Here is a 12,348-nt window from a genome sequence, read left to right as displayed (position 1 = left end):
CTATAACAGGTCCATTCAATTATTATTATTTAAAACCATTATAATAACTTAATAGGACCAATCATAATTCAAAATTTGTCTGATGTATTGTATTTATGGTAACTAGGATTTGTGGTTTGTGGGCATGCTTACACTCTCAATAAAGGTGCGTTAGATTGCTATCATTAGACATTGCTCATTTTTTGTCCACATAAATACCTTAAACTTTAAATGCCAAAAGTATTGTTCATAGACTTCATTATATTTGTATAGACACTTACATTCAATTAAAATTATTATAGGAAAAAGTTGTGGTATTTGTCAATTTTTCCCCTTATAGGAATAGAATAATAATAGGCAATTGTGTCAACCAGAGCAATTTTATTTAACACAATTGGAACATTTTGTCATTTATTGTAATATCAATAACTATTATTCTGACCTCTAAACATTGGATGGAACAACAACCCAGTTATATGAATGGAGAATCATTCAGGTGCGTTTGACGTGAAATAAATTGTGACAACAAGACAAAAGGCTGATTACATGCTTATGATGAATGGATCCTTGGCTTGCAAGTTTAAATTGGTTTATTTCTGTAAATTGCGAAACACAAATAAAAGAGTCAAATTTATTAAACTTTCAGAACAAAGCCAAATTTTTATGTTCTGAGAAATGTTAAATACACATTGAGTTTAGGATGATTAAGTCTCGCTTCACTCTCAATATTCTCTGCTGTTTTTCAATTATTGTGAAGATATTGATTTGGATAGAATGCTGTTGACTTCAAATGTGTTGATAATTCCAGTGAAATCAAGTGAATATTATTTTCTTCCCCAATTTCCCCACTATTTAGTGCTTTCAAACTAATTTAACACACATTACACTTCAGCTGAAATCTTTGTAATGTCTTAAAATTAATATTTTGTAACACTATATTTAGACAACTGATGGTGAAAATTTGTTCCTAGAATAAAGTAGAAAACAAATTGTTTCTGCCAAAATGACTAACATACACACTTAGGAATGATAAACGTACAGTGCACTCTTGTTTTTCAGTGTTTGTCCGGAATTAAATTCAGTCTTTAATAATAACCTTATCAAAACATTTATCCATTAGCCCCACAAGTAAAAGCTTTTCTGTCAATTTTCTAAAATATAAATCTATTTTGTTGCAGTCTAATCATGGATAATTTGTTCTTTCACAAATCCAGTACTCTATGCTTCCATTACACAAATTGTTCAGAAAGATTCTGTTTTTATTTGGACGTAGATCCCCCAGCGACCCTGAAGTTATAAGTCCATTTTCCCATAACACTTGGTAGTTAATTGGTATAAAACACATCCTGAACATAGTAATTTAGTATACTGGCATCTCTGACACCGGTCCTATAATTGCTTCTAAATCTATTGTTTAACTAGTAAATGAGCTCTCTGGTGGAATTTATTTTATCAATGGAAAATCAGATGTTCTTTGGCAAAAACATGGCCTCTTAACAGAAATTATCTAAGATATTAGAATCAGCAGCCATAGCTAACAGCATTTTAGAAAGAAAAGTGTGTTTTTTATTTGCATAACCTAAAATTTTCTGTTTATACTGAAGTTTTTACCATTTTTAAAAACCCTTACTGTTTAAATATGTAGCACGTAAAAACTAGAATTAGCTTGCCCCTACTAAATAATGTTAAATTTCCTTCCACTGTGGCTGGCCTACAGTAGGTTACATGCATGTACCGGTATTTTATCTGTAATTGATAAACATCACGAAATAATATTTCAGGGTAACCTAAGACAGGGACTCTAGACACCAATGAATCTAAGGATTAAAACCAGGACATCCACAATATAAAGCCTAACTTTTGCTCCACATAAATAACAGTTTTTAAAACAATTTAGTAACAGTTGTTATACACATCTGCAATGCCCAAAGGTTGTTGTTATTTCTTCTGATAGTGAGTTTTTTTTAGCTATACTTTATCAAGTTGGACTACACATATTTTTTCTACAAGATTTTTCTCAAAATTATTTTTGATCAGAATTATTCTGCCTTGATCAAAATATGATGGAATCCATCTAAGTAACTTGTAATCATGTGATAAATAGAAACTAAATCGTAAGATGACATGGTAAGAAACATCTGTTCAAGACCAGCTTTATACACAACGGCAGATTTCTTAAAATCACAACAGGAAAATTGACAAAAATAAAACATTGAGACAACCACTTATTCCTTTACGGAAAGAAAATTAAATTGGGAAATTGAATTTACATATTTAAGTACCGCCTGATTTTTTCCCAATCCTTTTATGCAAAACTTCCATAAAATATTCTATTTAAATGGTTTTAATAGTCTGGTTTGTGGTAAAAAATTATCTTTCAAACGTCTGTTACGATTGCACAATTATTAAATTGGACTGAATACAGAACTATTATTACGTGAATACATGTAATGGGCCGTTTAGACGCTGCAAGTGCATACAGTTAATTACAAACTAGATTTACTACATACGGATGTAAATATTTCATTTTCTTTTTACAATTTACATTGAATATTTAATTTATTGCAATCTAATGTAATATAAACGTATCACGCAATTGATTTAATAGGTTTTTTTTTATATTGTCTGGATTTTTTTCTACCACTGTTATGGCTATAAATTGAATATTGACAATTTTTTTATGGTCGTGCACTGAGTTACTGCTATTTCAATGAGTTTATTCAACGATCTCAAGATAAATGAATTATGTAGAATCAACAGGATTCGGAAAATATAAATTCAATTATTTATGATTCACTCGTATTCTTCCCAAAAAGACATGAGTCAAAGAGGTTGTCATTCGATACAATGTTCTTTCTTCAATAGGACACCTAGAAAACATATTGAAACAGAAAAGATTGGAATTATGTACGCTCAACTTATCACAGAGTGATGAATGATGTAGGAGCATAGCTTGTGAGATGAAGCTAGAAGGAAGCTTGCTGAGTTCTATCAATATTTTGTCATGTACATGTTTGTATTACAAATGAATCAATGATAGTGTTTGGACATGTTACAGCCGTGGTCAGACCGGCAGAAACAAATTAAAACAGACAGCGAAAAGTACACAAAGGTTGCAACTCTAAATATTCCAAAAGAAAATTTCAATAAAAATGCCATTTTTTTCTTTTTTCTTCAATGTAAAATCAAAAATTATTGCAAAAAAATGGACAGGGTTAAAACACAATGATTTTAACTCACATTTTTAAATTGTGTATGTTATAAACAGGATTTTTCTGGGTATTGCAAAAATATAAAGCTCATTTTAGTCCAAAATTACAAAATCGCAATAATAAATGCACTCAATAATTTCTGAATTTACAGTATTTCAAACTCTTATCAAAACTACATGTAATGTTGTATGATAACAGTTCATTTATTTTTCATACTGAACATTATTTCAAATTCAATTACTCTTTACTTATTTATTTAATCAAATAAACAAATATTTTCAAAAGCATAAGATCTAAGTTTAAGTTAAGACTTAATTTCTTTTTGATAAAATTTTCTTCCAAGCAGAAAGGTTATTGAACATATTAATTTCAATGACTATATAAACTCCTTGTTTTAATTTTGTGAAAGATAAGTCCTTTGTTCAGACTTACAACTTGTAGTAAGCATCAGATATGAGCATAATTTTCAGACCCTTTGAAGTAGGTAAAACAATAGTCAGACCTCCCACACACCAAACCTGTTTCATACATAAAGATAGAATTATGATAGTACATATGGACATAAGTATTTTAATTTCCAAAGTGTGAAATACCAACCATTGTAAAAGGTAGATCTAAAGACCACAAACAAAAGCAAACAATTCTATTGTTATATATATTGTCAAAATACAAAAATGTCTTGTTGACTGTTTATAACACAATGAGAAAAAAACCATTGCATTTCTTTTTAAATACAACTTGCCGATCACAAGATTTTGTATATTTGTTTAGCCTGTGAGAAATTCCAGTATAACATATTCGTCTTTATTATTAAAAAAAAAATCATTTTGGCCTTTTGCGTATTTATGACATCCAGATGCATTAAAAAGATACTGTGTATTAGCACACAGATACAGAGGGCATCGGATAAACTGCAACATTTCCTTCCGGTCCAGTTTATTTTGTCCCCTGATAATTATGTCATTAAAAACACTTACCAAAACAGACTATAGTCCAACTGACAATGGTTTGTACAACAAACTGACAGCCCCTCATTCTGATCTATACCCCACACCCATCAGCTTTCTGCTTAGTCCTTTATCTCATATCCTGCAAATAAAACAATGATTGAATATAATGACTTCTGTCAGATTACAGCAAGAACTTTTAGATTACATCTTGTCAGGTCTACAAAGTAATAAACTTCATTAATAATTTGTTTACAAACAGAAGATTCATTGAAATAATTCTTTTTTAAGGGGGGAGGGGATAACATATTTTGCAGACTTGTGTGAAGTAAATTATGACTGTTTTGAGTAAACTTTCATGCTTTTCGAGTCATTATTGATAACTATCACTTCACAAAATAACATAAATTTCATTGTTCATAATCAGACATCCTGCATCAACATTGATCTTAAAACAAGGCCATAATTTTCCATCAAGTATATAGTAGAAGAAGGGCGAAAGCCAAGAGCATGATGACAATATACTTTGTACTAGAGCATTTCCGCCCTCTGTTCTACCGATCCTACAAGAATCCCCAAAAAATCTTAAAGTCTTTGTGGTTGTATTTTACTGATAGTATTTACCCTTTACATCCTGTGTACCGATGTCGTCTAGTTTTCACAATGATATACAACTTTTATCAGATCTTCTTAAAATACAATTTACTTGAGCATCCTATAAAACCGTTTATAGAGCACTCATCGTTTTATGCAGGAATTATATGAAAATTATGATGTCGCCACTTAAATGATTCACAGCTTACTATCAATGACTAGGATACAGTGCATTTCTTTCTAACTTTCTCCAGGGCAATCAATTTACATTAAGGTATAGACTGCAGTCAGTGTTAGAAAAAATCTATTCTATTTCAACACCTTGTCATTTCTCATTTTTTCACACTCGGATGAAAAGTAGGCAATTGTGTACTGAACAAAAATTAACATTTTACCTTTTCGTCTTAAGCAACCTACATCTTTTTGTGTCATATTTCATAATACGCTTCAAGCATCACAGCAAAGATAAGTATAAAAGCTTCGCCATCTTTTTACTTCACCTTTGACTGTTAAGTTATTAACAGTTTAGAAGCATAGCTTTGATGTACAAAAATCATTTAAGAAATTACAAAATCTGTAGTGTGAAATGTTCAGTTTTCATTACTCGCTATGAAAATCAGCCAAGCTTTCACTACGTTGATTAAAATAACACCTATCGGTTGATCTGTGATATAATAATGATACTATCTTTTATGTGCAGTTAGAGCCCTTGAGGTGCATTCAACAAAATATGATAACCATCGTATGTTACCAAGTTATGAATTTTGTCTGATATATCATAATACTTGACTCTCACCATTTCCGATGACTATCTCTGAGAAAATATGAATTTCATAATGGCCTATAAAATTAGCCTCATTATAACAGCCCTGGATTTATAGACCTTTTATTCAACATAAAATAAGTGTTTGGTGGTCTGATGCATCTTTTGTGAAAACAGTCAAACCTTATGAATTTCAAATTTAGATTTTAACACAAATAAATTTATATGTCTATCAATACATTTAATGATCCATATCAAGAGTGATTGTGATGTTAAAAACCTCGAACATAACATGTACACTTGTATTTAAAATTACATTGATTTATTTTTTATAGAAATATGATTGTTTTGTTTTCTCCTAACTTCAATTCAACTTGAACTCTTTTATTAATTTTAAGCTATACTTTGGAACAGGTTGTCGTACAATAAACTTAATACTTGCGTCTCCTGATTTTAAATACTCCAGCACACGTAATCCCCTAGGATAAGGTACTTGTGAAAATGAAATCCAATTATAACACACAATATCCTATACGATTTCTATAAAGTACTCGGTCTTTGTTATAAACTAATGTTAAAGAAAAAACTGCTCTCATTCATAAAGGGGTATATCTTTAATGATTTCGACCTCAATAACCAATGACTGATTTTGTTGATGCATAACATTAGCTATTAAAGACTAAGGATCATTTAGTATATATCCTGTGCCTAAGCTAACCACAGGGGGCGGGGATTTGTATTGTATATTTACCTTACAAAAATTAAGAAATAAGATATTTGAGTTTGTCAATAGAAAATGACTTAACAGTGGGTAATTCATTTTCTACCCTTTTATGTGAAACTTTCTTTGAAGATTAATTGAAATCAGAATTGAATTTTAGAGCGATCAGCAAATTTCAAAACTGGTTAAGATTTTAATATTATAGTGTCTGGACAAAAATGAGTTCAGAAACCACAAATTCTGCAGAAATTGATTTTTAAGTAACCCACAACACAAACTTTTCTACTAAAAAAAGAATTAAGAAAATGGTTTAATAGATAAAGTGGTATTTAGGCCTTGACCGATTAACTTATAACATGTCTGTATTTAACACACTATAATTATACCATCAGTATTTATCACACTATAATACCATCAGAATTTATCACACAAAAATCCAGCTATATTTTTTCTGGCACTTTTTCACTATTATATCTATAAAATCTACCAGATCAATTTGTCTTAATGTGTAAGTTGGACTTTCTGTCTGGGATGTTTAAGTCTGAGATATTTGTTAGAGGGAGACAGGATGAACATGACATAATTATTTTAACCAATTGCCTGTAACAATAAAGCTTTGTCATTCCAGTGGAGATGATCAATACAAACTAAAGCTGAAAGAAACACAGAAACAACGAATATCCAGAAAATCCATTAGTTAAAATCAAGTTGTGAAAAAAACCACTAAGTGAATAATCACATCCCCCCTTTTTTATATTTATTTTATTTATTTTCTTTGACCTTTTGCAATGGTTTTGTCTACAATTTTTTAACTGATGGTTTATCCGATTATGCATGAACTATTTGCCACTGGACTTTGAACAAACAATAATCAATCAATCAATATTTTCAGACACCCTGCAGAAACAATCTTCTTCAATTCTTTTTTTTTCTAATAAAGATTACAAAGGTTGAAGAAATGTGAATATTCATACTGGTAAATATATTGACTAATCTTTGATTTGTAATGTGGCAGAACTCTACACAATACTGAGCAAGGGATGTTAACTAGCATCCTACAGTGAGGTAATTGTTTCTCCTTCAGAAGTGAAGCAAATGGCTGAACACCTTAGATATAGGTACTGTGTAACTCCTGTGTAAAGTAAGAATAAAACAGCACCTTCAAATCCATTAAGATCTTATTCAGATAATAAGAATTATACATTGTGTCATTTTTACAACTAACAAGAGGGCTTCAAGCAAAACCTGACATCAACTTTAAAAAATAAAAAACAAGTTGTATTAATCTAACCAAGGTGTAAGAATTACCTAACCTGTCCATCAATGTACTAGTTCAAAGGTAGTTAATTACAGGTAAACAGCCCTTTTAGGTAAAACATTAAACATTAAATTGCCAGTGTTCCCCAACTCTCATGCATCAATGCCACTATCATGCCACCCTGTGGCTGATTTCTTTATTAAAAACTCACAACTGTGAAAATTCATAGGATTATCTATATGCCTCTAGATATATGTTTGTTTTTATATAATATTTACAAAAAACTTGTCATTTTTACAATCAAAGATTACAAACTGTGAAATTTATTGTTTGTTGTTTCAAAACCATGTTGTTTTAAAACTCTATAACCAAATAAAAACAAAGTATTCACAATTCAAAACTACGATTTAGTTATACTTATTTTAATCATTTTTCACACTTCCTTTAATTTCCATTTAATGAACTTTACCAACAAATACTTATTATTAAAATTCCAATTTTAATGAATCACCCGGACTGTTACAATACTCAAATTCAAGTTGACAGTTATACAAATATTGAAAATTGTGACAATAGATTCTATAGTACCTTGATATGTAATGAAATACAACAGAAAAACTGTAAGTTTTTGTTCATGTTGAGAGTCAAGTGAAACGTAGTCTGATTTATTCTGAAACAAGAGCATATATATATATATTGATATACTTGTTACTGACTAAACATGGCTATACAAACACAGTTTGAAACACGATGTAGTGTCATATCTAACTTTAATACCACTTATGTAAGAAGTTTGTTTGAACAAAATACACAACAACAAACATTTACAAATTTAATTTCAGATGAAAATGAATGAATAAATATATCACAAGCATGAGAAACACCTTGTTAGCAAACTTTCTACTCCATAGTCGCTTTCAAGAAATCCGGTCAATTTCTAAATGTCAAATCTTTCCGAGGAGTTCCAACATATCGTAAAAAAACCCCATTTTTTGTACATAAATATATAAGAACCACAAAAATATCCCTTAAAAGTTACACAGTACCATTATTTATGCAATTTCAGGATAAAAAGACAACCCAAGGTTAAATCTGAACCAGGATGAAAAGACAACCAAAAGTTAACTTTGAACAAAAGAAATCCTTACATAACAAATCAATGGGAAAGTTCCTGCTTTGCCGTGTACATTCAATACACACACAATCAAGAAACTTCCATTAAGTATTGCCAAATCATGATCTATTCAAATTCTTCCTAAATCTTGACACTTGAAAAGTGAATTACCATGTCGTCTCAAACTAACATGGAGCCCAAAATAATTATCGAAAGTAAACACGAAATCTGTCCACACCGATTCATTTCATTGTAATTTATGCTATGATATCTTTATATTTTTGAATTTTAATTTATTAATCCTTGAAAGATTTTAAGAATCATATATCTAATATTTACTCTCCGATTCTTGACAAACTTTGAAGTTGAGTTCTCCTTTAGGGGTAACGTAATTCAAAGTAAGCTTAGCATCTAAGATTCAAATAAATCAAATATTTACAATACTTTTGTTGTCTTTGATAAAAGAATAGTAGAAAAATCTAATACACTTTAACATAAAGCTTAGTTCATATGGTATAAAGACTTTTATTTACACCATTGAAGTGGACCAAAAACTCAGATCTGTCATGCCAAATTTTAATCTAGGACTAATTAATATACATGTAAGGGAAATTTTGTGTATTGTTTTGAGGACTGCAGTGTGCATATTGAATTCGTAGACCACAGTTTAATGTTCAATCAACTTGTAATATTTCAACTATTAAATATATAGCTGCATTAATGACACAACTTTTAAAAAAAGCCGGGGTACATGTACATAAAATTGACATTTGACTATCTGTCCAAATTCCTATCTGGTGGACTAAATAAGAAGCCTGGCAACTTGGATGAGTTTTCTGGCTGACTAAAATTCAACTCTTTAACTGAAACAGCTTATACTTATTAAAAATACTTAAAAACAGAGTGCACACTTTAAGTCAAAATTTAGCAGACAAGACAATAATACTAAGTGCAGCCCACCATAAATTAAAGGATGACATTGTGACCATGAAGTACTTCTGAGTACTCTTTTAAGGTATAAATTGTATAAAACAATGAGCAAAAGCCAATAAAACAGTTAAAACCTTCAGACATATAAAAGATAAATAGTCCTCGACAAATATGACATATCTTCATAACTGTCTTTAAAATCCATGTTCACATGGTGTTAATCAACTCTACTTCTAGTCAAATATTGATTTCAAGCCATCTTAAAGTCACTTTATTTGGCATTAATGGTATAATTTTCAACTATTTTACTGCTTAGTGTTTTCACACACAACTAAATTGTTTAAATCATAAAATCTTGGCACAGAAAGCAAAAAAGCTTTTTTATAAATCTATCTTAAAAAATTCACTGTCAATTCTTTCTTCAATTATCTGTTTTTACTGTGGTAATAAGGTAATTAGAACCACATTTCTGCTATAGTAACTTCAGTGTTTTTTGTTATCTATTACACATGTACAAAAAGAGACTTTTACATTTCTGAATATTAGGTAACTTCTTGTGAGATTGAAGTTCCATAGATCACAAGGTAACACACCATAAAACAATTTGTTTAAAAAAACACGGGACACACCCCTTATGTCTTCAAACCTTATTTACTGTATTTCGTCATTATACCAAAGCAACCTTCCTTTACCTTTGATTTTCACTCTCGCTACTTTAATGTTTGACATTGCACTAGTTCTGTTTATTTAGCACTTGGTTTCCATGCATTTATAATTGACTTATAAAGCACATGAAAGAGTCCCTCTCCAGACTCACTCCACAGTACCAGACAAATGTAAACTGCTTTACCTTTTAAATACCTCCATTCTGAGTTGTTTAAGGTTACGAATTATTGCTCCACTTGACACTACCTTATTGGACTGAAACGATTAACACGATCAAAAAGAATTAAGATTTACGTACCCTGGTACATTATACCCGAGTGATTCATAAAAATAATTTGATCGTTTACAAGAGAAACAACTAAAATAAAGTTGTATGTGTTCGTATTTAGAACCACAAATTGGCCATGGACCCACGTATGAAATTTGTATGATATTATTTGAAACTTACTTGACTATTAAACTACTTACGAGAGGTATCAGATTAATTAGTATAGTGATACCTGATCATTGACGAATACATGACTCTTTGTTGTTCTTAACGATCAGATTTAAAGATCTATAAAACAAATTACAGGTGTTATTTCGTTAAAATTTGAAGAATTTGATACCCTTTTAATTATATATGATTGTATAAGTGACGCATTGTAGCCACTTTGTAACTATCATAAAATATCGACTTTAACATTTGCTTCTGTATGAAATCGGTCATTTTACATCATAAATACATTTAATTTACATAAACTTTGTAAACCATGTATAAAAGGATTAGGTATTGGTTACGAAATGTTGTCCCGTAGAAGAAAGAGTTATATTTTTTTTTTACGTGAAACCATTTTTTGTGCATTTTCATGCATGGACCAACCGATGAATGAAATAACCACATCAAGGGGTCATTTTACATGAAAAATACATTTAATTAACATATCTTTAATACTGTATTAAGTTTAAAGTACTTTCTACAGACATATATATCATTAGCTGTTATTACAATAAGTACAGTCAATGAATGCCCACTCTACGGTGAGTAAGTGAATTAAAGTTCTGTAAAGAATAAGCAGGGATTGATTCTGTTTTCGTACAAATGATATAAACTAACTTATGTCATAATGGCTATGTACCTAATAGATTGTTTGTTTGCTTTAGTGTACTAAGGGGAAAAGGCACTTTACTAATTTCTTGTTTGAAGACTATTAGTAACAAGTATCTTTTTTTAAAGACATATCATTACGGGGTTATAGAGACCCTTCCTACCTTCACTTAACAACATTAGATTTGGCTTTTGCCATTTGTATAGATATCCACTTCCCCCATCATTTGTTCTTGGAAGAGGAGTTGGTTATTTGTGTTGTGGTGTTGCTGTCTTGATGTCTTCCAACCCAAATAATTCAGGTGATCTATAATTACTACACCTCACAACTAAGAGAGATTGATTTCAGGGGGGGAGGGAGGTGGGCTCGATTATTTAGGTTAAACAACTTCCCACATTTCAGTCAAGTGTACATGTTCATGTTCTATTTTACAGATTAGGTTTACAGACTTATTTCAACAGCTTGAGAAAGCAATTCAAGGAACACACATAAAAAAAATGCTTTTTTTTCACCTAAAGAGAAATATGCCTCACCGAAGGTCAATAATTTCTCACTTTTCTCCAGATAATTTGCTCATCAATTTCTTGTTATAACATGAAATTTAGTATGCTTCAAGGATGGTTTTTAATATAAAGTTTGTTTTATCAATTAGGGAACAAAAATGAATTTAAAACCCAGAAGACTAGTTGTAAAACATACTATAATGATTTAACATGACACATTAATAAACTAATGAATCTTTTCCCTCTGATAAATAGTCAAGATTCTGAAGATGTAAACACGGTGAAAACTCCCAAAGCGAAACCGTACTCTGAAACCTCAAAATCTACATACCACATTGTGTAGTAACATGTAAATATCTTTTGATTTTCACACAAGCTTGAAATATAACAACTAATATGAAAACATAAGAGATATGGGGGTTAACCTCAATGAGACAGCAGCCATATAACAAACACAACCAAAAGACATGCAAGACAGCATAAAGTCTTCAGTAAAAGTGTCTATTGGTTAACAAAATGAAAGTTGTAAAGAGATTTTACACAGAAAATATCAAGACTATATTTAGATTCCTT

At 30.4% G+C, this 12,348-nt stretch overlaps 1 protein-coding gene across 9 annotated transcripts in view; it reads right to left on the bottom strand.

Annotated features, from left to right (window-relative positions):
- LOC134720671 (roundabout homolog 1-like) overlaps positions 1–12,348 on the bottom strand; it is a 108,984-nt gene that overhangs the window by 49,511 nt on the left and 47,125 nt on the right. For 8 of the 9 annotated variants that reach the window (XM_063583078.1, XM_063583077.1, XM_063583080.1 and 5 more), the window contains one exon: positions 4,169–4,280. In XM_063583078.1, coding sequence (XP_063439148.1) covers positions 4,169–4,226 — 58 coding nt within the window. In that variant the 5' untranslated portion in view covers positions 4,227–4,280. Of the gene's footprint in view, positions 1–4,168; positions 4,281–5,919; positions 6,039–12,348 lie in introns of those variants that run through there. The other variant, XM_063583079.1, reaches the window with a different exon arrangement.

This window comes from Mytilus trossulus, chromosome 6 (genome assembly GCF_036588685.1).
Source record: "Mytilus trossulus isolate FHL-02 chromosome 6, PNRI_Mtr1.1.1.hap1, whole genome shotgun sequence".
Taxonomy (NCBI): Eukaryota; Metazoa; Mollusca; class Bivalvia; order Mytilida; family Mytilidae; genus Mytilus; species Mytilus trossulus.
The sequence above is the reverse complement of the archived record's forward strand: the minus strand, read 5'-3'. Positions and strand labels throughout refer to the sequence as shown.